The 26,506-nt window shown below is 48.6% G+C and overlaps 3 protein-coding genes across 3 annotated transcripts; 1 reads left to right on the top strand and 2 right to left on the bottom strand.

Moving 5' to 3' along the window:
* Positions 1 to 2,145: 2,145 nt before the first annotated feature.
* On the top strand, positions 2,146 to 5,741 carry LOC127341747 (peptide-N4-(N-acetyl-beta-glucosaminyl)asparagine amidase A). Its single transcript, XM_051367672.2, has 2 exons — positions 2,146 to 4,022; positions 5,431 to 5,741. The coding sequence occupies exon 1, from the start codon at positions 2,217 to 2,219 to the stop codon at positions 3,972 to 3,974; it is 1,758 nt and encodes a 585-aa protein (XP_051223632.1). The 5' UTR covers positions 2,146 to 2,216; the 3' UTR covers positions 3,975 to 4,022; positions 5,431 to 5,741.
* A 9,932-nt stretch (positions 5,742 to 15,673) lies between these two features.
* LOC127339430 (putative ATP synthase protein YMF19) lies at positions 15,674 to 16,075 on the bottom strand. The gene has a single exon (XM_051365287.1). The coding sequence runs from the start codon at positions 16,073 to 16,075 to the stop codon at positions 15,674 to 15,676; it is 402 nt and encodes a 133-aa protein (XP_051221247.1).
* Positions 16,076 to 16,645: 570 nt separating this feature from the next.
* On the bottom strand, positions 16,646 to 18,000 carry LOC127341748 (GDSL esterase/lipase At1g33811-like). Its single transcript, XM_051367673.2, has one exon. The coding sequence runs from the start codon at positions 17,957 to 17,959 to the stop codon at positions 16,742 to 16,744; it is 1,218 nt and encodes a 405-aa protein (XP_051223633.1). The 5' UTR covers positions 17,960 to 18,000; the 3' UTR covers positions 16,646 to 16,741.
* Positions 18,001 to 26,506: the final 8,506 nt, after the last annotated feature.

Here is a 26,506-nt window from a genome sequence, read left to right as displayed (position 1 = left end):
CGCGAAAGAGAAACCTTCCGAACGTCATCTCCATAGGCTCCGCCAGATACGCATATGCATCCAAACAGGAGGGTGGGTGAGGAACAAAATCGACAAGACCAGCAGCGATCTGTTTACCTCGATCCATTATGTTGCTTGCGGTTGATGATGTCGAAGATCTTGAACGTGCCATCGAGATCAGATCCTTACGCCTCTAGTCCCCACGGACGGCGCCAATTGACAAGGTATCAACTTATCAATGCCTATGGATTATAGGCTAGGGTTTAGTTGGAAGTAGAGGGCAAGTAGATCTCGAAGGTTTCAGCCGAAAAGTACTCGACGATTATGAAAATTAGGGTTTGAAACAATGATTCGATGATCTCTTCGTCCCTCGACTCCCCCTTTATATGGGAGGCGGAGCCGAGGGATTCGTGTTGTACAAGTTACAGAGTCCGGGACGGTTTCTAATTCATCCCGCCAGATTACAAATAACACTTCCTATTACAACTCTAACTTTCCTTAATATATCTTGGGCTCCCGAATCTTCTTATTCTTCGGGTAGTGGGCCTTCAGCAAACCCCGGGTACTATCTTCAGCAGGCCCATTTGGGATGCCTATGTCACCGGGCGCAAACCAATATTGGGCCATCCACATTTTTGGAGACGGTCGGTGGTCCAAATCCGGTTTTGAGTTAGAAGCCAAGCAAAGACATTCGATTGGCTTCCGCCCCCAAGCCAAGGCGCCGCCCAAAATGGCGTGTTGCACCCATTGCCAAGGGTGATGGAGGTGGCGATGTAGAAGTGTTCATGTCCTCCTCGGTGCATGGATTGGTGGTGCCCCTCCAAATTTCGGTCTTGTCCGTCCACTCAAGCCAAGGCCAACGAAGACGAAGGGCCGTGGCAATTTTGTCCAAATTCATGACCCAAAGGCCACCAAGTTTCATGGGGCGGAAAACCGTCGCCCAATTAACTTTACATTTTGCGCCGGTGGTAGGGTCCGGAACCGACCAAAGGAAGGCCCTCTCAATCTTGTTGATGAACTTGGGCATCGCTGGAGCCACAACAAGAGGGGTTAGATAGTATGTGGCATGCGTTGAGATGACCGATCGTACAAGGGCAGTGCGGCCGGCCGTGGTCACTTTGTTGCCGGTCCAGGTAGGTAGCTTTCCCGCACATTTATCTTCAAGAGGTTGGAAATCCACCCGCTTTAGTTGCCAAACCTAAAGTGGTAGCCCAAGGTACTTCAAGGGGAAGGTTGATATCGTAGCTGGGATGCCATGAAGGATGTCGTCAAGGTTTAAGCCGCTACAACAAATGGGGACCAGGGTGCTCTTATGGAAATTAGTGCGAAGGTCGGTAACATCACCAAAGCTCTAAAGGATTTTCCCCAAGTCACGGATATCATATTTTATAGGGGCAACAAACACCGCCACATCATCCGCATAAAGAGAGACATCAAGGATGGAGCCACACCCTCAAAGTTTATGGAGCAAGCCATGGATGGTCGCCCTATCGAGAATTTGTCTAAGCGGGTCAATAGCGAGGATGGAAAGAAGGAGAGACAAAGGCCACCCCCCACCGCCCCCCCCCCCCCCCCCCCACCGCAGGGAGATGAAGCCTCCATCGTCAACGCCAAGACTCGCTCGCTGCAGGCTCCTTGGCAGCTCGCCACCGAACTAGACGCCGACGTATCGTGCCACCAGAGGAGCACATCGCCACCACGCGAGGGAGCCCCACCGCCACCATCGGCGCCAAGGCTTTGCCCGACAGATCCGGCGGTGGCGGTAGGCGACGTTGGGTTTAGGAGATCTTTGTTTCTTTTTTTTGGAACGGAGGTTGTGTTTATATAAGGTCAAACCAAATCGTGTACTTTGACCACAGAGTCAGATCCTCAAACCAAATCGTGTAGTTTGACAAGAGAGCTTCCAGAATCCAGATCCACACGGAGCAGGTTCAGGTTTTCAGGAATCTGACACGTGCGCACAAGAAAATCTAGTGTTAAACCACAACTTAATCAAACATCGGGATCGTCACATAACCCTTTGGCCGGGGCCACCTGCCAGCGAGACTGTACAACATAAATTACGCCAACGGAACCCACCAAAACTTCCTAGATTACGGCGTAACAACAACAAACTCCATTATTATACGACCTGTCACCTCGTTTAAACCCGCCAGGTTACTTCAGCTTCTGCTCCACTCCGCCGCCCCCCATCTCGTGCTCCCCGCTCTCCAGCCATGGCGTCGCCAGCCGCCGCCGCCGCCCACTTCCTCCTCCTCGCGCTCCTATTCCTCCCGTTTGCCGCGGCCGGCGCGCCGCACAGGCACCGCATCCCGTCCCGGCACCTCGCTTCGCTCAACGCGTCGGCGCCGCCAACCACCTTCTTCGAGGTGGACCGCCCGATCCGCCCGCCGCTCGGCAGCGCCGGTCCCTGCTCGACCCTGCTCCTCTCCCACTCCTTCGGCGCCACCTACGGCCGCCCCCCGGTCACCGCCGCCTACGCGCCGCCCGAGTGCCTCGCGGCCGCGCGCGGGTCGCTCGCGCTCGCGGTGCTCGAGTGGACCGCCGACTGCCGCGGCCGCCAGTTCGACCGCATCTTCGGCGTCTGGCTCTCCGGCGCCGAGCTCCTCCGCAGCTGCACGGCCGAGCCGCGCGCCACCGGCATCGTCTGGTCCGTGTCCCGCGACGTCACCAGGTACGCCGCCCTCCTCGCGGACCCCGGCGAGGTCGCGGTGTACCTCGGCAATCTCGTCGACCAGACCTACACCGGCGTCTACCACGTCAACCTCACGCTGCATCTCTACTTCCACCCGGCCCCGCCGCCGCTCACACAGCAGGCCGATCTGATCGTGCCCATCTCCAGAAGCTTGCCTCTCAACGACGGGCAGTGGTTCGCCATCCAGAATTCCACCGACGTGCAGTCCAAGAGCCTTGCAGTTCCGTCGAACACCTACAGGGCGGTCCTTGAAGTGTTCGTTTCGTTCCACGGCAGTGACGAGTTCTGGTACACGAACCCTCCCAACGAGTACATTGAGGCCAACAACATGTCCAGTCTTCCCGGCAATGGTGCCTTCCGGGAGGTCGTTGTAAAGGTCGATGAAGATGTTGTCGGCGCTGTTTGGCCGTTCACTGTTATCTACACAGGTGGTATCAACCCGTTGCTCTGGCGGCCAATCACCGGCATTGGCTCATTCAACCTGCCGACCTATGATATTGACATCACTCCGTTCTTGGGCAAGCTCCTGGACGGCAAGGAGCACAAATTTGGGTTTGGTGTGACCAATGCATTGGATGTGTGGTACGTTGATGCCAATTTGCATCTGTGGTTGGATACCAAGAGCAAGAAGACAGTCGCGAGCTTGGTGAGCTATGATGCGCCCCCATTGGTGCTGGACGTGAAATCTGGATTCAGCGGGCTGGATGGCAAGTTTGTCACACATGCAAGCCGGCATGTCTCTGCAACCGGGCGGGTGAAATCGTCTCACGGGGAGGTGACCACGACTTTCACCCAGAGATTCAGCTTTGCTAACAGCAATGTGTTTACAACGAATGGCACGGTGCAAGTTGTGAACCAGACAATCGATGCAAAGTCTGGCACTTTTGTCAAGGACGCTTCTGCTGTTCTTCTCTCCGAGGAAGTTCACAAGCTGTTTCCGCTATATATCTATACTGGAACCTCGGATCAGGTGGGCGATGAGTACTCATTGGTTTCACTTGTCAAACTGGGTGTCAACGATAAGATGGTCTCAGGTGGTAAGTTGGGCTTCTCGTACAACTCCCTACGGAATTCACAGTCAGCACGCGGCACTATGAGGGTTAAGAAGAATTTGGTGGTTGGGGGGTTGGGGAAGACGCATCAGGTGTACAAATATATGGGTACTGATGGATGCTACTTCAGGGATGTGAGCAGCAGCAATTACACTATAACTGCTGACAAATCTGGCGATGCTTGCTCAAAGAGATCTCCATCTATTGGTGTGAAAGTCTCCCTCTAGTAAAGATCAACCAGCAAGAAGAAAGTTGCTTAAATTGTAACTGGAAAGGTAGGCAACTCAAAGTTATATGTCGTTCAGTTTACATTGTCTCTTCAATTGAGATTAGTTAGGTTGGATCATCTTTCCTGTGATAGGTAAGAAACTTGGAACTTTCTTCACAAACACTCCAATTGTAATATAGTCGTCCTGAGAATAAATTATCTTCTACACTGTGTAATGTAACTGGTCCTTTTATTTTGCAAAATATAATATTCAAAGTAGGTGTTTTTCAGAATAGATGCTGTCAGATATTTTTAAACTTAATTTGCACAGAAGTGTAGACATTGGTTATCTTTTTCCAGACATCCCTTGAACCATTCAACGTCCAAATCAAAATTTGGTGGTGCAGATTATGCATATGATGTACCCTAAGGTTACAGAGATTGCATAGACATTGGTTTCTAAACTTCACATGCAAGTAAATAGACATTGGTTATCTTTTTCCTAGACATCCCTTGAACCTTTCATCGGCCAACTTAAAATATGATGGTGCAGATTATGCATATCATGTACTATGAGGTTACTGAATCAATCTTTTGTGTTTTCTCGAAAAAGGTTACTGAATCAAGATCTGCAATGGGGTTGTTGGCGTAGGGTTGATTTTTTTTTATCTTTATTTACGGGTATAAGGTATTACAGAATGCGAATTTGGTGTGTTTGGTTCTCTGCTTCTCCGCCCAGATAATGAACCATGCTGTCAAAAAGATGTACAAGATGGTCAAAAAAAAAAAAATCCTGTCCAGGAACTTTTTCCACAAAAAGAAACGCAGAATCCAAAATGTCTCAAAAATATTGAATCAGAAGGAGTCCAAGTCGATCCATAGCCTCATTCTTAATTGGAATATTGTCATATGCATCAAAATATCGGCAGCTGCATCACATTCACATTGTGTAAACCCGAAGATGCTTCCAGACTTCCAGTTCCATTCCAGCACTCACTCCAGCTCCTGCCTACTCTTCCTCATCACGGTACCCCTTGCTTTCACGGTCAAATTTTGCAACCTATGACATCGATATCACGCCATTACCAGAAAACTCTTGGATGACAAGGAGCATGATTTTGGGTTTGGTGTGTTAATTGTAATGAGTATATTGATGCCAATTTGCATCTTGGTTAAATCCTAAAGAGACAAGACTTTTGAGGTCATGTTATCTTCTTTTCAACTGTCTATTACCGTATCATAAAATTAGAGTAACATAGTTATGCATGTGCAAATTGGCATCTATTTGGCAGCCCTTTGTATTACAAGAAAAGTTACAAATAGATCTCGTACATAATTTCGCATCAGATTCTACAAATACATAAATATAAAAGAAATAATACTTCATGATACCATGCATTACATAGATAGTATCATATACATGAAAAAATTGCAATCCCATTGCCCTTAAGGCAGCTCCTTCTTTGCATGTGCAGATCACCAACAACTACCGCTGTGCCGCAAAATACAAGGGGGTCTGGAAACCTTCATACCTCATTCCGAAGAAGCGCCATCATAGGAAAATCTGCTTTATGAACCGATGAACTCGTTTGTAGGAAATGGCAGAACCTTCTCCAGTGTTGTTCATCAGCCGGGGAGCCCCCACATATCCTTCGGACTCCAGATCCACCGTCTGCATCTGACCAGGTCAAAGAAGAGCATGGGGTCTTCTTGAAGATGTCTACCTGCGATGCACCAATTTAGTTATCATCCTACTCAGCTCGACGTCGCTGTAGCTTGAAGAGACGACATACGCTGGTGCACTGCATCCTAAATGGATCCGTTGAACTCTAAGATCATGCCAAAGTGCATGATGTTCAATATCCAGAAAACCTAACCTCACTGTGAAAAGCTATTGGGTCGGGAACACATTCCACCGACTCCTTAACTCCTTCGTGGGAAGACTTGCCGAGATGGGGAAGTGTGGGATTCATATTCGGCGGAGCGACTCTACAACGGTACAGCCTCCACCAAAACACCACTGCCCTGGGTGCCGGTGCAAGAAACAATGGTGTTGGGAATGTGGGTGGAACTCGTCGACTGAACGATACCACGGATCCTGATGGTGCTATGGAGGTTGATAGGAGGCCAGAAGACGCTGAAGATCTGGATGATTAGCTGGCTTGTCCCATCACCTTTGGCCTACTTGATGTTAGCACTAATCTTGATTTGTATCTGCATATTTAGTTTCGTTCTGCATTTAGGTAGATGCATGGAGTGTGGCTTGGCTCCAGAAGGTGCACATGGTGAGATGCCGGAGATGGTCGTGCGATGCGGCGTTCCGGCGAGATGCCATCGGTGGCGAGAGGCTGCTGTGCGTGTCCTGGGCTAGCTGCATGTGTGCATGTGCGGCTGGCCGTATGGCCGTGTTGTTTCTCCTGGAGTGTGTCTAAGAGGAAGACGTGGTCATAGTTAGTTAGTTGGTTAGCTAGTGCATGGCCGGGTCAAGTGTTAGTGGCCGGTGTTGGGATTCTCCCACGGATCAATTACATCAAACTAGATGAACACACGCAAACACAAAGTTTATCGCCAAGTGTGCGTGTCACCCTTAAATTTCCTCTCTTTATTTCTTTTTCTGATTTTCTCACGTTACAACTCACGTAGCCTCATGTATAAATACACGGCCAACCGACTCAACGCACTAAACCTAGTCCTACAGAAACTCTACTTGGACGCGGACACGGCAACACCTGCCATCTAACTAGACTAACTTGACTACAACTCATCTAGCTGCTAATACGACTCCTAGCCTGACTCGATTAACACTACTTGGACTCACGTAGACAAAGTACTATTCTGACACTTCAATTACTAACTTGGCGTTTCCATGCAATGCATACACATATGCATAGGACTTGCCAAATAAACACTAACCATATGATTAGAGCAAGATTATTGCTAACAATCTCTCCCTAATCTTGACTCTTGGTCTTCCGTGCTCCTCTGATCTTGACTCATTGCAGATTCGCAGCTCGTCGACTCAATTCCAACGTATGATCCGGACTACCAGCCCACACGGTCGCATCTACGCGTGCAACGTGCAAGACTTGACACACAGACAGTCTTCACGTCGAACCAATTTAACCGGTCACTGTCCCACTACACGTCAAGCTTGATCTCCTCGCCGAGACACGCAGATGGCCACCTTGCCACCTTGTCTTCGCTCACGTCGATCCTTGCTCCCGGGCAACTCCTCGAACGTGACGCGCTTCAACTGCAACGGATCCTTACAGAAACAAGCACTTGGACACAACGACGACTCACAGACTCGACGCCGACTCGACGTGCAGATGTGCACACACTTGACTCTTTGACTCATCTAACTCCTCCAAAGACGACCTTGACAAAACTTCTGGATGACGATCTTGATGAGACTCCCGTACCGCACCTCGGCACCACCTCTCCCATCAACGATCATCCACCTCCGCCTCGCCGACAACAACACCCCGCCGTCCCTTCCGTGTCGCTCCGCTGAGCAACGATCGCCCGCCGCCATAATGACGACAGCTTGGTCACCGTCTCCACCCGGCCGCTCCGCCGAGCGATGGTCACCCGCCCCGAGGCGCTAGTAGGGTCGCCTCCCCGGGGCAAGCACAACTTCAGATCTTCGACCTCGCTCTGATACCAATTGTTGGGATTCTCCCACGGATCAATTACATCAAACTAGATGAACACACGCAAACACAAAGTTTATCGCCAAGTGTGCGTGTCACCCTTAAATTTCCTCTCTTTATTTCTTTTTCTGATTTTCTCACGTTACAACTCACGTAGCCTCATGTATAAATACACGGCCAACCGACTCAACGCACTAAACCTAGTCCTACAGAAACTCTACTTGGACGCGGACACGGCAACACCTGCCATCTAACTAGACTAACTTGACTACAACTCATCTAGCTGCTAATACGACTCCTAGCCTGACTCGATTAACACTACTTGGACTCACGTAGACAAAGTACTACTCTGACACTTCAATTACTAACTTGGCGTTTCCATGCAATGCATACACATATGCATAGGACTTGCCAAATAAACACTAACCATATGATTAGAGCAAGATTATTGCTAACAGCCGGCGTAGTGGTGTGAGTGCGTGCGTACGGCGGCGAAGATCCACGAAGATCCGTGGCGGCGACGCGGCGCACTCCATGGGAGATGGAGGCAAGCTGCGTGACGGCACTGGTGGGAGCATGGCGTGGTGCTCGGCGTCGAGAAGGCGTCGTCCACGTCAAGAGAAGGTCGCGGTGTGATGCTGCGGCGACAAGGCGATGGCGGTGCGATGCCGCTGAAGCCGACAATGGTGGCAGCTACAAACTCCATGCGATGTGGAGGTCGACGGCGCGAGGCGAAGGTTGTTGGTGGCGTGATGCCGCTAGCTGCTGGGCGCGGTGCGATGCCGCGAGGTTGCGACAGCGGCGTCGATGATGCGATGCCATCACGACAAGATGACGGCCATGATGGGCCGTTCCTGCTTTGAAGCTCCATGAGAATTGGAGAATCAAGATTAGGGGGTGATTGTTAGCACTAATCTTGATTTGTATCTGCATATTTAGTTTCGTTCTGCATTTAGGTAGATGCATGGAGTGTGGCTTGGCTCCAGAAGGTGCACATGGTGAGATGCCGGAGATGGTCGTGCGATGCGGCGTTCCGGCGAGATGCCATCGGTGGCGAGAGGCTGCTGTGCGTGTCCTGGGCTAGCTGCATGTGTGCATGTGCGGCTGGCCGTATGGCCGTGTTGTTTCTCCTGGAGTGTGTCTAAGAGGAAGACGTGGTCATAGTTAGTTAGTTGGTTAGCTAGTGCATGGCCGGGTCAAGTGTTAGTGGCCGGCGTAGTGGTGTGAGTGCGTGCGCGTGTGGAGTTAGTGGTGAGTGTGACACTCACGTTGGGTCTATATAAGGCCATGTAATTATTTGAGAGATTAAGGGAAGGAGAAATACAGAGTAGAAAACGTTGGCTGCGTGAGGCAGCCGGCACCAAACTCCATTGTCTACCATATGCTTGTGAGAGTTCAGAGGTAGAAGAAAGGGAGCTGCGTGATGCAGCTCCTACACTTGATGCTTAATACGTGATCCTCCAAAAGTTTCGCTGTGTAATCTAGAAAACTCCTAGTTCTGACCATGAACGCTACTGTTGTAGGAAGTGGTGGTGAGGAAGGATGGACCCAGGTGGGTCAGGGCTGCCGTCCCAGCCAGGCGCCATTGTCTCCGCTTCGTGAAGGTCTCGACCGTAGCCTCGCCTTCAAGCGATGGGCTCGAGGGAGGTGTTTTCGGTGCCTTGAGCGTGGACACCTGGTCAGCTCATGTCGTGGGTCATTCAGATGCATCCGATGTCGTCGTCCTGGTCATCGGGAGCGTTTCTGCCGTGCGCGCTCTCCTGCTGCTCGTTCTCGCTCTCCGGAGGCTCGGGCTCGTTCTCCGGTTGCTCGTGCTCCTTGCCAGCGGAGCCGCTCTCCTTCCGCTCAGCCTCGTCGCCCCTCGTCGCCTCTGAGTTGGGCTGGGGTTTTGGGCCACTCGTCGTTGCGTCCTATGGTGCAGCCGTGTTGCAAGGATTATGTCTCTTCTGTGGAGTCCTAGTTTGCCCTGCTACGCATGGATGTCCTTCAGAAGTTTGAGTTGCTTCGCTCTGAGGTTCAGGATGCTCTTGCCAAGCTTCAGGTTGCGTCGGTTGTGCCTCTACCACCTGAGATACAGACTGATTCTGTTGATGAGGGGTTCGAGTGCTGCTTTGGAGAATTATCTTCCCGTGCTCTACATGCGTCGTCGTCTGTCCTTACGACGGTTGTCTCCACCGAGGTTGTGGCTCCAGTTGTGGAGAACTTGCCTGAGTTGCAGGATCATTGTGGGGAATCATCTGTGGTGCTTCCAGTTGAGCTAGGCCTTTTGGAGCCTTTGGCGGTGGACATCGCGCCATCCCCATCTCCGTCTGAGTCCTGCGAGTTGCCCTCCTCTGTGGATAGTGGAGGTCCGTCCAACCGGTTGCCCCTCTTCGATCGTGAAGCTATGTTGGCACGTATTGAACAGGCGGTCTTCGTGAAAAAGCTTGGTGGCTTGCTCGCTTGCTTGGAGGCAGCTAGCCTTGGATCTGGCGAGGCGATTGCTTGCCTCATAGCTGAGGAGGCTTCTACCGGCAAAATCAAAAAGGTGAAAAAGGCTCTTAGGAGCATAGGCAAGAAGGGTGGCGCCATTGGTAAGGCGCCCGCAACTGCTTAACGGCAGCTGCGTGGTCCTAGGGTAGTCGTCAGTCTGCGGTTGCTTAGCTAGAGTGGGGTTGTCGCTTCGTGAGTTGCTGGTCTTAGGTGTTGCCCTTTGTGGTTGTGTTGCCTCATGTTGTTGGTGTTTGTTGTATGGTTTTCGCCCGGTTTCTTCCATTAATAAACCGGACACTTGCTTCTTAATAAATGGTTGGGGCAAAGCTTTTGCCCCACAGTTCAAAAAAAAAAAAAAAAAACCACTGCCACTAAAACTAAGCCTTTACAGTTCAGCCCCTAGTTGACCCATAGTGACTAGCTGCTCAACCTGGCCCTGGGTGCCGGTGCAAGAAACATGGTGTTGGGAATGTGGGTGGAACTCGTCGACTGAACGATACCACGGATCCTGATGGTGCTATGGAGGTTGATAGGAGGCCAGAAGACGCCGAAGATCTGGATGATTAGCTGGCTTGTCCCATCACCTTTGGCCTACTTGATGCTTAATACGTGATCCTCCAAAAGTTTCGCTGTGTAATCTAGAAAACTCCTAGTTCTGACCATGAACGCTACCGTTGTAGGAAGCAGCGCCCCGTCTTTTATGGATGTTTGTTCTCTAGTTTCGTAGTTTCTGGAAACTCTAAACCGTTGTAAAACACTGTGTTTCGCTATCTTTGGGTAATGAAAATCGATCATGTGGGATCGCTTGGAAAAAAAAAGTTGACCCATAGTGACTAGGGTTTGGGGCCGTGCAGGTAAGAACATACCTACTACGCCTCCCTATATAATGAGGGGACATTGGTGATGGACATAGACGCACAAGTCGATTAGCTGGATCCTGTCGCCTTTCCCTTCGCCCCAAGGCAACGGGGTGAGACTAGCATCGTCGTCTGCTCCCACCATTCGCCTAATCTGCTGAGTGAGAGAGCGAGTTCCGATTCTTTCTAGCCTAAGAGCATCTCCAGTCGCGTCCCCTAAAGCGTCCTCCAAAGGTTTTTGGGGCGCGTCAGACAGTTTTTCGGCCCCAGTCGCGCGCCCCAAACGCCTCTTCCACCTGGCGTGGCCCAATACGCTGTCCGGAGCCCTGAGCTTGTCCCCTCTCCGCAGGGGACGCTCCGGGCGTGCCGGAATGAGCGAGGAGCGAGGCAAGCGCCCACCTGTCGGCGACCAAATCCAGCACGGTTGGTTCCCGCCTTTTATTTCTCGTTGCGCCTCCCCTCCCGCGCCTCCCACCTCTCCGATGCCGCTCGATTTGTTGGCCATCTCGACGGCCAATCTCTCCTGAGTTAGGCACTATCGTGACGGCTGGTTCCCTCGTTGTCCTTTTCGCCGCCGCAGCTTCGCCAACGCGTCCCAGAACGTGCCGGCAAATCCGACCCTCCTCCACGCACAGAAGTTGTTCGACGGCTTGTCTGGTAGGCGCGACACTTCTCGAGTCCTATATTCTTTCTCTAGGGTCCTATATCTAAATTTAACTCGTTTTCTGTTTGTTTTCATGTGCGCATACACTCAGCCTAATTTAGTAAGTGTGAAGTGGAAGGGCGAGTACGGGTGAAAGCCCACTACCTTCCACCGCGGATGAATATTAACCATTTTGTTTTGCTACAGACATGGATAGCGACGACGAGATGATCGTCCAAATGGTGGAGGAAGAGCAAGCCTTCGACAACAACATTCGAGAGCATTTGTCGATCATCGCGTCCCTCCAAAACATACCTGGAGCCGACACGGAGAAGAGGAAGAGGCCACGCCATGGAGATTCAAAGGCAGGAAGAAAGAAGTCGAAGCCCTAGCAGATGATGGAGGGGCATACCATGCTGCACAACGACTACTTCGCAGATGATGCAACACATGCCGATAATTTTTGGCGCCGGTATAGGATGAGCAAGGGTTTGTTCATGAATATCCTCCACGGCGTTCGAGAGTTCGACCCCACACTTCAAACTGAAGCATGACGTTGTGGCACTGCCGGGTTCTCCTCGATTCAGAAGTGCACTGCCGTCATGAGGATGCTTGCATACGGAACACCTGTAGATACACATGACGACTACCTTCCCATTACTGAGTCTACTGCCATTGAGTGCATGTACAAGTTTTGCCGAGCTGTGATGGGAAAGTTTTGCAAATACTACTTTAGAGAGCCAACTGAAGAAGAGACTGCAAGGATCATGGCCCAAATGCAGCGTGAGGATTTCTTGTGATGCTTGAAAGCATCAATTGTATGCACTGATCATGAAAGAACTGCCCATTTTCTTGCTAAGGTATATACAAAGGGCATCATGGATATGCAGTGTGGTGCTTGAAGCTGTGGCAGATTATGACCTATGGATTTGGCATTCTTTCTTTGGCATGGCGGGATCATACAATGACATCAACGTGTTGCAGCGATCTTCGGTGTTCAGCAAACTATAGTGGAAGATCATGCTCCACCATGCTACTATGAGATCAATGGCCACCAATATACCAAAGGCTATTATATAGACAATGGTATATATATTTAAAATGGGCGACTATTATCAAAACAATGCCAGTGCCATCAGGTCAGAAAAATTTCCACTTTGTTTCGTGACAAGAGGCTTCCAGGAAGGATGTCGAGCGAGCATTTGGTGTGCTTCAAGTTCAAGTTGCTATTGTTTTGTACCCTCCTCTAAGCCGGTCTCACGGTCAAATGTAGGAGGTGATGCAGACTTGTGTGATCATGTAACATGATCATCGAGGATGACCACAAGAATCGGGTCAGGACAGATGTTGATCCTTATGAGTGTCCCTTTTGCGGAGTTTGATCATGAGGTGCATGCAGATTTTGTTGATTTTCTCGCCATGCACGCAGAGATCTGTGATAGCAATGTTCACGAGCAACTTCAACATGATCATTGAGCATTTGTGGAGGGTCAAAGGATTATCATCAAATGCGACGGCACCTTGATCTAGCCCCACTTATTATATTTGTTTAATTTCTTTTTATTTGTTGTATTTTAATTTGAAAATAATTTTAGTAAATATATTTATTTGTATGCTATGTTTAATAAAAATGGTTGTGTTTTCGAATACTCCAACAAAAAAAATTAGGACCTCATTTGGGGGACGCGACTCGGACGCGACTGGACATCGACATCTCCAAACGATGTACGAAGAAAAAACATCTCCAAACGCTCGATCCGGCGCGATTAGTTCATCTAAACCCGCCAGGCCAAGGAGGAGATGGAGCCGTATCTGAGTGTGGAGACGTGGTATATATAAGGACAGTTGACTCTTGTTTTCTTTCTCACCAGTCTTAGTTCAGTAAATTTTATATTTCCACGTGGAGTTTTTCTGTAACTTTTTCTCTTTAATCTGCACCAATCACACATTTCAAAAGTGTGCAACCAATGTATTTGAATTTGTGCAATTAATTATTTTTTACTTTTACGTGGCTTCATTGTTTAAAAAAAAATTGGTTGCACCTTAAATACTTATTAATTGCAATTTTTTAAATTCCCAACTAGTGGTCATGTAACGTCGAATGTTTATTTAAATGCACAAATTATGTTTTGCACCACTAAAATAAGTTTTGATAAAAAAATTGTAACTTAGTTTGATTGGATGATGTTTTATATACACTAGTCATACATTTTCAAATGTTGGAACTTGTTTTGTTGTAACATGCAAGTTTTCTTTTTAACAAATTATATATATTTTGTTTGCATTTTACTCTCTGTATTGTTTATTTTGGTTGAGTGAAAGTGTACATTCTTAATTTTCTAATGATCTTTTTGTGCTAATGGATTTTTCCGTGTTCATAGTTACCACAATCTAATTATTAAAACACACTCCCCTAATTCACAATTTCCCTGCGATCCAAGTTCAGTTTTTTTTTTCAAGAACCAGCAACTACCGTTGCCCGTTTTCCCATTAAGATTAAGAAAAGGGTTTTACAACGTTTTACACACAAACTACCCCGACTACTCCGCTCGATGGCCCGTTGGCTGCCCTGCCATATCCCATAGCTCTAACTCATGGAGCTTAATCGATGGTTATTCCTTCTTCCTCATCTATGGGATGGATGCGGTCTTTTTGATCCGTTCGGCGACTTTTCGTTCGCATCCAACAACGTTAGGCCGACTCGGGAAGGAGCGCCAGCGACGACGCACTGTCGTGGCACCATATCCGATGCCCCTCTTGCCTGCCATATATACTCCGTAGAAGGAAGCAAAAGGGCTCCGAGTCCATTTCGAAAAAAGAAAGGGCACCGAGTAATTAAATGGCTCATATTATCCTCCTTTTGATTACATAAAGCACAACAATTACAGTCTCATGTTATCCTTTTGGATATGGTTGTTGTGTTTTCTGTTAGATTTCTTGTTTCAGTCTTAGTGTTGATAGGTTTTTGCCCGTAGTAGATCTTTTGATGCTGATTCATCTTTCAGCGGATTTCCTATCGATGCAAGGGCGCTCTTTCTTTCCCATTGCCTTTTTGGTTTCTTATGAAAATGTTGTTTGGACAATGTATATTTCTGTTATGAAAGTAATGGAAAGGGAGTGGCTTGAATTGAAAAAAAAAAGCACAATAATCCTGGGGCTACAATCCCCTTATCTTTTCGCGAAAACGCAAAAGCTTGCGTTTCGATTCATTGATAGAAAAAGAAGTTTACATTACAAGCCTAAGACAAGGCTGGGACACCCACACACACACCCAACACTCAAAACATGACTACGACAAAAAGCCGAAATCCATCGAGTGCTCCTCTAAGACGCTACAGAGTGAGCTCCTCCGCCAAACAGAACCCATGCCGATGAAAGTCGCAATGCTTGTGCATCATCGAAATTACCAAGAACCTGCCGGCCGCAGCCAAGACGCGTATCACCCGAATCCCGCGAGCCCACCCGGCTCAGCTGGGAGCATTGCTGCTCCGGCCTCAGCCCAAATCCAGGGACGCCGTCGGCGCAGCGGCTACATCCTAGCAACCTCAACAGACGTGCAAGCGTGCAGTCTTCAGCAACATGCCATCAAGCACAGATGCCAGCCCACCACTGCTCATCCAGAGGCCCGCTCGCGCTGTCTGAGGAAGATCCTCGTCGCGCAAGCCACCGCGATACCCCTCAAGAGGCCGGCGCGCCACCTGCATCGCAAGACATCTCCCATGCGGCCAACACAGAGAACCCCGAGGAAGAACCACTGCCTGAACTCAAGTTCCCAAGACGACGCCTCCAAGAAGGGTACGACGTCAAAGACGCCGTCATCGCCCGATTTGGCATGCCAAATCTGAGGTTTTCACCCGGAACCTGAGACCCTGGACAAGGGAGGTGCCAGAATTCCTCGATGACGCCACACAGGAAATGGCGCCCTCAAGCGTCGCCGTCACCGGCCTTAAAAGGCAGGGCTTTCGCCCGGAGCATGGTACCTCACCACTGCAAGCAGCATCTGCCCTTCACCTAGAGCTCACGCGCTGACCTTTCCACTCAAAGCACTAGCCTTGCTAGGACAACCCGCCGACAGCACGTCAAGCGCGCCAGATCAGGGGCAGCCATGCCCACAAAGGGAGGGCAGGCCGCATGAGAGGGGGCACCACCAAGCTGCAAACGGCACAGGTGCTGCCAAGGGAGAGATCAGAGTTATTTTATTCCTTTTTCCCAAATAGTCGACGGTCTTACACCATTGGGATACTTCAGATAAACTGGAGTACATATATGAGAGACCTGTGCTAAAACCTTTTCTTGAGATATCTTCCAAATTCTTAGGGTCCTTGCTCTGGATCTTGTTCCCCCGGTGCGAAAGCAGTTGGTTCCGTAGTTTGAGAATTCTGCTAATTCTAAGTATTCCATTATTATTATTAAATAAGAGAATATAAAAAGTAAAGAGGAGAATGCGTAACCAGAAGAATTGTGAGAAATAAGTCAATTTATCAAGTTGAGGCATTTCGATTTGGATTTGAAATCAAGACAGAAAAAGATTAGGCAGACTAACAAGTGGGCTGCCCGCATCCACCTCAGAGAAGCATCGCCCAGCATTTTCGTAGTGCGAACCAACATAAAACTATTTATTTGAGCGGCGCCCAGTATTTTCAGAGCGCTCCCCCACAATCAGCTTCTACGGTTTCGAGGAAGAAAACTTTATAGGCTGTGGCTGATGAATATTGTACGTTTGCAGTCAGCCTCCAAGTGAATTTATGTTCAGCAGTGTTCAACGGCAGCCGATTCTGCACTGATATCGATAGATTGATGAATTCAGAGATGGGCAGTAGGTTTGGAGTTCATACAATTGTGGGGCCTGAATATCAGTGATCCATGAATTGTTGGGGCCTGAATTCAGAGATGGCCTGTAGGTTTGGAGTTCATCCAACTGTGGGCGCCATTGGATATGGCGGCAAAACCAGCTAGGCAATCCGTCCTGCACGGCATGCTCTATCACTAGGAGGTGTTACACTGTTACCTCCGTTCCGAAATATAAGCTTTTTAAAAAAAATCTAATTTAAATTACATTTCTAAATTAATCCCAACTGCAAGACAGTTCTTCAAATTTATTTGAATCAACACGATGGAGAGTCAAACGGCTAGAAGGAGATGCGATTGGCTGGATCGACACTCATATGGCGGCGAGGCGGCTGACGTTGATGGGGTACGCGTCGGCGGTGGAGGAGGAGTTGAAGACCTTGGCGGCGATGATCCTGTTGGCCGCCTCCGTGGGGTGGAACGCGTCCCAGAAAATGTACTTGCTCCGGTCGTCGCAGGGCGTCTGCATGGGCAGGCAGGTGATCTGGCCGTTGTTGCGCCCCACGCCGCAGCACCCGCGGTCCAGCACCGTGAACCCGTACGCCGCCGCGTTGGCCGCCAGGTCCTTGCCGCTGTTGACGGCGTTGAGGAAGACGAGCCTAGCGCCCGGCGTCTGGCTCCCACCGTTGAGGCGTTTCACCATGGCCAGCAGCCCCTTGTTGTAGATGGCGATGGCGCTGTTGATCTCCTCGTTGCAGCCGCCGTTCCTCTTGCCTGCGTTTCCTCCCCCGCCGCCACCGACAGAGATGCTGATGCCAGGGACGGCAATGCCGATGCCGGCGGCGGGAGGAGGGTTGTCGTTGACCCTGGCGAGCTCGTAGGGGATGCACCCGATCTGGCCGACGCCGGCGATGACGAACTTTCTGGCGCCGAGGGCGTAGAGGTCGGTGATCTGGCGTTCGTAGTCGGCGAGGAGAAGCGCGGCGTAGGCGGAGGGGTCGTAGTTCCGGGCGGTGGGGTAGTAGTCGGGCATGAAGTAGTTGTTGAGGTAGTCGTTGCTGCCCATGCCGACGTAGTAGATGCACCGCCCCAGCTGCTGGCTCTTCCCCGGCTCCAGCCCCTGCACCACCGTCCGGAAGTGCTCCACCTGCTCCGACAGAGCGTAGTGCCCGCCGAGGTTGTTGCCGGTCTCGTGCCTGATGCCGGCGGCGCCCGAGGCGAAGTTGAGGCCGCGCGCGTGGTCGGCGGGCTCCGCCAGGGCGTAGGCCGGGATGAGGGGAGGGCGGAAGCCGAGGTGGTCGGCGAGCAGGTCGACCATGGTGCGGCCGTTGGTGAAGCGGCCGGCCGGGGCGGCGCCGTCAGGGAAGTCGACGCCGTAGGGGCGGTAGTTGGCCCTGGCGAGGCTGAGGATGTTGTTGTTATTGCCGTTGTCCACCAGCGAGTCGCCGAAGATGTACATGCACGGCACCATCTGATGCTGCTGCGCCGCCTGAACTACCACTAAAGGCGCCGCCATGTGCATCGCTGCTGCAACCGCACAAGCGAGCACCCATCGATGAAGATGATCGTTCCCCATGGATCTAACTAGCATTGTTGATTGATTCTCATCTACACGATGAACTACAACGATGCAGACATACGTATATAAAGCTAGCTAGGAATCGTATGCAGCGTAGTAAAGTGAATCGATCCAGCGGTCCATGCATGGCATGGCTCGTGATCGATCGAGCGATCGACCAAGAGCTATAGCTAGCTAGCACGGCATGCATGCCGCTCGTGAATAATCCAACGTGATCTCTCACAGAAAAGATACGGCGGCCAGCAGAAAAGTTGATACAGAGGACGGAATACATGGAGGGATTGCCGGTCGGCCGGTGCTCGGTAGTGGTTAACTCGATTGGGCATGGACTCCATAAATGAGTTAGCCAGGCCGCATCAAACTATTCAAAAATTTACATGTAAATGTGTTCGCCATCGAACGCCCATGTTGATCCAGGTAATACTTAAAAGAGCTTCGTAAAAGACTACAATTATTGATGAGAAAATTGTATGAACTAAATGGTACCTCACACGCTTGCTACGGGGTGTTACATGGAACTACGACGTGTCCGGTTTATAAGGAAATTACAAATGGAAATATGAAAGCAAGAACATTTTATTTTTTGCCAGAAATTCAGAATTTTAAATTTTTTAAATTTGAATTAATAATTCATTTCTTCATAAAGATTACTATTACTTAACCATAAAGGTTAGTAAATTTTTAGGTTTACAAATTTTCAGGTTTTAGATTTTGCAAAAAAAGTTAAATATATTCAAAATTTAAAAATAATTAAAAATTTATTGTTTATTTATTTATTCAAGATTATAATTTACATATTTACTTTTGTTTATTAAAAGAATCATGTGAAATTCAAACAATAAAAAAGTGTGGTACCGTGACCAACATGTTAATAGGATTGATATGATACTAGTATCAATAACATGTGTGCGAAGCACTTGGAAGCGAGATCGGAAAGAACTCGGAAGTTAAGCGTGCTAGTGCTGGAGTAGTGGGAGGATGGGTGACCGAGCGGGAAGTTTGATCATGAATAAATAATTTGACTAGAGATAATTGAGTTAGAGACTAAACTTGTCAAATAACTAAAATATTAAAAATTCTTCGGCAGCCGCCACGTCGTGCCCCTTTAGCACCGGTTCGTAACTAAACCCCTTACCAACTGGTACCGCTAACGCCCCGTTTTCCACTAGTGCAAAGGTCTGTTTGAATCAGACACTTCTTTTCTCTGCCCTTCTCCAAAATGTAAATGAATAAGCAGAGGCAGCTCACGTTTGTTGTGTACAATCTGCCGTAAGGGAGATATATTAGAGAAATATTAGATTGAGATATATTTTGCATGCTTAGAAACAAAGTTTGTTTGAATCCGGCAATTCACATGATGTAGAAGATGCAACCTGCAAGAGAGGGAAAAGAAGAATAACCATAGGCATAATTTTCCAAGAATAGACAAGAATTCAGTTCCACTCTAATTTTTTTGAACATGGAAATGTCCTGAAGGACCTAGTTTTCGCATTAAAGAGGCGGTGGGTACAAGATTACAGAAAGGACATCAAAGAAAAAAAATACACACATGCCCTTGGCTTTTAGAGATTGCACCCTAAAAGAGATCGCAGAAACGTGGTGTGGTCCTCGCAAACCGCCGCCGGCGGTCAGTCTCCAGATGCTATTGTTCTTATCACCGCCGGGGACATAACCACTTGGGGTGCCAGGAACCAACAATGCCGCACTTGGGTTGGAGTTGATCCTCTGTTGAAGGAAGAAGAAGCTCGAGACTCCATGTTGCTCGAGTAAGGCGAGGCCATCAATTTGGCCTAAAATAGCAACAACCAGATGATGTCGCTGCTTGGTGTTCACCTAAGGAGACACGGAAACCATGCGGGCGAGATCTCTCCACCACTCTCTGACAACAGCGTCGTCCATGTTGTCCTCACCGGGCCTTCTTCTCCACGGCTGGCCAAGAGAGTGAACATAGCACTGAACTGACTACCCGAGAGGTGGGTGTTCTTATTGACATATCTACATTTAATTTATATTCTATGCAATAATTGTGTTAGTTGTAGATATCCCTGATATCGGAGGAAAACCCTAATACTTATGTGCTACTATAAACACCAAATAAGATATCCCAAGTTATGCCTCTATGACTAGCACATGTGATATTGATAGTCTCAGCTTCTTAACTATAGGGCAATAAGTAAAAGTTATTACAAGGTTGTTGGTATCATATGAGATCAACATTGTTAGTGGAACAAGGATGATGGATAGACTAAAAATGATATATTGTGAAACACATCGTCAATATAATTATCGATAGTTTTTCAAAGACTAAATGATGCAGCCCGACCTTCGGTCTTCACCGCATCATGTGCGTCAACGGCGTCCCATCAATTAAAGGTGAATTCAACCCTCTTTCTGAGTCTGTTGCTTACCCTCAAGGATGGCATACTACTTCATAATCCACCTCATGTCCATGTTAGGGATACATCGTCATGGACGGAGAGACGAGAGGGAAGCATGGAAGATCGAGGAGGGAAGGTCCAGGTCACGAAGGCATGGATGCGAAGGAAGAAGAGGAGCTGGACGCTCAAGGGTCAGCACTGCCGCTTGCCGCCCTTGCCCAAGCCGGCACTACCGCCCCATGCTGGCCGACACTACCGCCCTGAAGACAGATGGATGGTCCACGTCACCCACAACTATATTCGTGGCTGCTATGTACCTTTCTCCCTTTGTATGTCTAAACTACCCCTCCTTTAGTGGCTTCCAATATATAGGCTCCCACATCCCCCTTCATTAGGGAGACAACACTGGTGGAAAAAGGGGCTTTGGTCGCGGTTCGCAACTGCCATTAGTCGCGGTTGCGCAACCGCGACCAAATAAGCGCGACTAAAGCCCCCCCCCCCCCCTTTAGTCGCGGTTGCTTAAGAACCGCGACTAAAGGCCCGTCCACGTGGGCGCCAGGCGGCCGTCAGGGCGGAGGACCTTTAGTCGCGGTTCTTCTGGCCAACCGCGACTAAAGGCCGCCGCAGGTTTAGGGTTTTAGCCCCCCCTAAACCTGCCCCCCCCCCCCCCCCTAAACCAGTTTTCTGTTTAATTTGTATTGTTTTATTTCTTTTGTGCTTTATTTTACCTGCCCCCCCTAAACCAGTTTTCTGTTTAATTTGTATTGTTTTATTTCTTTTGTGCTTTATTTTAATTTTGAAGGAGTTTCACATATTCTACGGTACTACATACATGCATATGAATGTACAATTTCAAACAAATTTGAAATTAGAACCAAAAAGAATTCAAGAGGAATATACAATATATATTCAATATCATCGGATGACCATATACAATTTTGAACAAGTTTCCATACATAATTTAACGCATATAAAGTTCTACGTCCTCGTAATGGTGTTCTCCTTTAGGATCGAGGACTTCCCTCCTGAACCATCCAGCTAGTTCCTCTTGAAGTGGTAGGAAGCGAGCTTCTGGACTAAGCATCATCCAGAGGTTATTCCTCTGAGCATTCAGATCACTCGGAACCCGCTCAGAGGTGTATCTCCGGATCATCTCACAGACATAGTATCCACATAGATTGGTCCCCGCTGGCTGAATATCCCCACCATTCTTAGCCTTTGACCTTTTGAATTCTAGCTCTTTTTTGAATTCACCGACCTTTGTATTTACGAACCGTGTCCAAACCCTACGAGGTAAAGAAAATTAAATGAACAAGAGAGTTATTAGTTACTTGAAGCTTAGGAAATGAACGAAATAGGCCGATCGATATAGAGCGCAAATGAATGAAAATAATTACTTCTGCAGCATTCTTCTCATGCCGAGCCAAAGCTTTGTATCCATATTCAGAGAGTCGTGGACGAGACATTCTGAGGTGTCGATTTTAATTACTAGCAGAATCCAGTGGAACCTGCGGACACGATACATGCACAGTACGTCATGCATAACTCATCGATTAGCCGGCCACATACCATGCATGGAGTAAACAAAAGAGAATGTGCTCAAGACAGAAACACTCACCCAAAATGGTAAGGAAATAGAATATCACTTTTGAGTTCCTGCTTTGTAAGAAACTGCCACAGGTCTGCCTCCATGTCGTCGGGGTGATGCTCCAACACATATCCATTAACGATGTGTGGGTCAATGAACCCAACATCATGGATGTTCCTTACTCTGCATTCCTTAATCTTCATTCTGTATGTATAATAGCGGACACAACAATATAGTTAGGACATATATATAGTGCAGGCAATATGAACGAGATGGGGTAGAAATAAATCACTTACAGAACGTAGCAACTGATGATAGATTTGTCGAGCTCGCGCAGATTGAAAAGCTGGAACAATTCACTCAGATGAATTTGTACATAGTAATGTTTGAAGTGATGCTCATGTCTAACTTCCGCATAAATATATTCTTTGGCGTTTTTATGTTTTATGTAACCCTTGTACCATTTCAGCAGACCTTTCATTTGTGGAGGTAGATCCTCTTCCTGCGCAGGCTCGACGAGAGGCCCATTCTTCACATATGTAATTACTACCTCCTTCACTGGCGCCTCATCAAGGCCTAACAGTTCACGAAGAGTAATACCTAAGTTGGCCGCTTGTTCTCTGGCACTCGTTACAGTCAATCCCTGTGCTGCCGCAGCTGCTATGATATCGGGGTCATCCGGGCCGGCGGCTTTCACTATAAGCGGGGCAATCGATTGTTTACTTTGTTCCCCGAGCTGGGCAACTCGTTTCCCGCTTTTTTTACTTTCTAATTCCGTTTTCTCGGCCTCCTCCCGCTCCTTCAACATGAGTGCCTGCCTACGAAGTTCACGTGCATAGTCATCAGGCAGATTCTTCGCGGCTTGGGACGGTGTGCTCAAAAATGACTTAGCCCACATCTTTTGATCATCAGAATATATTGGCTTGGGCTCGGGCTCTCTTTTCTTCTTGCAGGCCGCCTTCCATTTCTCCAAATCAGCTGCCGCGCCCGCGTCGACTTCCTCGGCACTACGTTCCCAAGGCCTTGTGGAGAGAGGCTTCAGTGATGGCTCCGGTACCTTTGTGGTCTTAGGTACATAAGGGTCCGGGTTAATAATCCAGGACTGCTTCTGCTTCTTTGCCGGAGGTGGATTGGGGGCGGCGTCTGATTACCCGCCGGACGAGGACTGGGGGGCGGCGACTGATCAGCCGCCGGACGTTGTGGACTGGGGGGCGGCGTCGGCTGACGTGACGGAGGTGTAGGTGAACCGCCAGCACCACCACCACCACCACCACCACCACCGTAGGGGGGTGGACTTGTTGTCCTTGGCGCCTCGCCTGGAAACTTGATAAACTTCTTTTGCCATAGAATGAACTGGCGCTTGACATTTCCAAGTCTTTTCTCCCCTTCAGGTGTAGCAATGTCAATGTCCAGGTCCTCAAACCCTTTGACTATGTCCTCCACCGTGACACGAGCATAGCCATCTTGAATGGGGTTGTTGTGGTGGAGTGCTCCAGGTAAACATGGTAAAGCACTGCCGATGACTACCTTCATGGACATGTTCCCGATAGGATAATACAGATGACATTCTTTCATCTCCTTTATATTGTCCACGGGGTAGCGAGGAGGCTCCGGTGCAGTAATTTCGACCGCCAGAGGCTCCGGTGCAGTAATTTCGATCGTCGGTACATCTGCACCAGCCGGTGGGGCCTCCGTGGAAGCCACGCTGCTTCTCCGCTGCTGGCTTCCGAGATCCGCTGGATGATCTTCATGCTGCGCCCGAGCTGCATCTCTTTCGGCTACTAGTACATCCACGGTTTTCTTCAATACATCCATTTCCGATGCCAACCGCACCACAACATTTGCTTCCCGATCCATCTTTCTCTTACGGCTTCTGTAACCGTACGGGTCATCGTTCTGGGGGAACCCTATTTTCCACGGAATGTGCCCCATGCCTCGTACACGTCCTCCGTGTTCAGGATTCCCGAGGGCTTTTGTCAGGGCGTCGTTCTCTCTGTTGAACTTGATCTTCCCCTCTTGAGCATCCCTCATTGCGTCAATAATGGCTTGGGTGGGTTTAATTATTTTGCCCCGGTAAACACACTCCCCTGTCTCCGGGTTCAGCGTTCCCCCATGCCCGTACCACCAGCTTTTGGCCCTTGGGTCCCATCCCTCCGTACCTGGACGGATTCCTCGCGCCCTCAGCTCGTTCTCCATCTTCTCCCACCTAGGCTCCCAAAGGCGATACCCTCCTGGCCCCATAATATGATAGTATTCCTTCTTAGCCGCATTTTCCTTATTTTTTTCGATATTTGAATGAACTGCTCCGATTTCTTTTGCTTCACAAATTCTGGCCAATCATGTTTCAGTTTCTCATATTGTCCTTTGAAATCCGGAGTCTTGTTCTGCTTGACAAAGTCATGGGCTAGATTTTGCTTGAATTTCCGGAATGCGTCGGCCATCTTATGAAGAGCGAACTGTTTGACTAGCCTTCTCCTCTCCTTGTTTTCCTCAATCTTATTACCCTCCTCATCGAATTTGTTGTATTCCGGAGGTAGAACGAAATGTTCCATAAGCTTGTTGAAGCATGATACGCCTCCGACGTATCGATAATTTCTTATGTTCCATGCCACATTATTGATGTTATCTACATGTTTTATGCACACTTTATGTCATATTCGTGCATTTTCTGGAACTAACCTATTAACAAGATGCCGAAGTGTCGATTCTTTGTTTTATTTGCTGTTTTTGGTTTCAGAAATCCTAGTAACGAAATATTCTCGGAATTGGACGAAATCAACGCCCAGGGTCCTATTTTGCCACGAAGCTTCCAGAAGACCGAAGAGGAGACGAAGTGGGGCCACGAGGCGCCCAAACCCTAGGGCGGCGCGGCCTGCCCCTTGGCCGCGCGGCCCTGTGGTGTGGGGCCCTCGTGTGGCCCCCTGACCTGCCATTCCGCCTACTTAAAGCCTCCATCGCGAAACCCCCAGTACCGAGAGCCACGATACGGAAAACCTTACTGAGACGCCGCCGCCGCCAATCCCATCTCGGGGGATTCAGGAGATCGCCTCCGGCACCCTGCCGGAGAGGGGATTCATCTCCCGGAGGACTCTACGCCGCCATGGTCGCCTCCGGAGTGATGTGTGAGTAGTCTACCCCTGGACTATGGGTCCATAGCAGTAGCTAGATGGTTGTCTTCTCCTCATTGTGCTTCATTGTCGGATCTTGTGAGCTGCCTAACATGATCAAGATCATCTATCTGTAATTCTATATGTTGCGTTTGTTGGGATCCGATGAATAGAGAATACTTGTTATGTTGATTATCAAAGTTATGTCTATGTGTTGTTTATGATCTTGCATGCTCTCCGTTACTAGTAGATGCTCTGGCCAAGTAGATGCTTGTAACTCCAAGAGGGAGTATTTATGCTCGATAGTGGGTTCATGTCTCCGTGAATCTGGGGGAGTGACAGAAACCTCTAAGATTATGGATGTGCTGTTGCCACTAGGGATAAAACATTGGTGCTATGTTCAAGGATGTAGTCACTGATTACATTACGCGCAATACTTAATGCAATTGTCTGTTGTTAGCAACTTAATCGGAGGGGTTCGGATGATAACCTGAAGGTGGACTTTTTAGGCATAGATGCATGCTGGATAGCGGTCTATGTACTTTGTCGTAATGCCCAATTAAATCTCACAATACTCATCATAATATGTATGTGCATGGTCATGCCCTCTTTATTTGTCAATTGCCCAACTGTAATTTGTTCACCCAACATGCTGTTTATCTTATGGGAGAGACACCTCTAGTGAACTGTGGACCCCGGTCCAATTCTCTATACTGAAATACAATCTACTGCAATACTTGTTCTACTGTTTTCTGCAAACAATCATCATCCACACTATACATCTAATCCTTTGTTACAGCAAGCCGGTGAGATTGACAACCTCACTATTTCGTTGGGGCAAAGTACTTTGGTTGTGTTGTGCAGGTTCCACGTTGGCGCCGGAATCTCTGGTGTTACGCCGCACTACATCCTGCCGCCATCAACCTTCAACGTGCTTCTTGGCTCCTATTGGTTCGATAAACCTTGGTTTCATACTGAGGGAAAACTTGCCGCTGTACGCATCACACCTTCCTCTTGGGGTTCCCAACGGACGCGTGTTGTACGCGTATCAAGCTCTTTTTCTGGCGCCGTTGCCGGGGAGATCAAGACACGCTGCAAGGGGAGTCTCCACTTCCCAATCTCTTTACTTTGTTTTTGTCTTGCTTAGTTTTATTTACTACTTTGTTTTCTGCACTAAATCAAAATACAAAAAAATTAGTTGCTAGTTTTACTTTACTTGCTATCTAGTTTGCTATATCAAAAACACAAAAAAAATTAGTTACTTGCATTTACTTTATCTAGTTTGCTTTGTTTACTGTTGCTAAAATGAATACTCCTGAAAATACTAAGTTGTGTGACTTCACAACCACAAATAATAATGATTTCTTATGCACACCTATTGCTCCACCTGCTACTACAGCAGAATTCTTTGAAATTAAACCTGCTTTACTGAATCTTGTTATGCGAGAGCAATTTTCTGGTGTTAGTTCTGATGATGCTGCTGCCC

The sequence above is a fragment of the Lolium perenne genome, chromosome 3 (genome assembly GCF_019359855.2).
Source record: "Lolium perenne isolate Kyuss_39 chromosome 3, Kyuss_2.0, whole genome shotgun sequence".
Classification (NCBI taxonomy): Eukaryota; Viridiplantae; Streptophyta; class Magnoliopsida; order Poales; family Poaceae; genus Lolium; species Lolium perenne.
The sequence above is the reverse complement of the archived record's forward strand: the minus strand, read 5'-3'. Positions and strand labels throughout refer to the sequence as shown.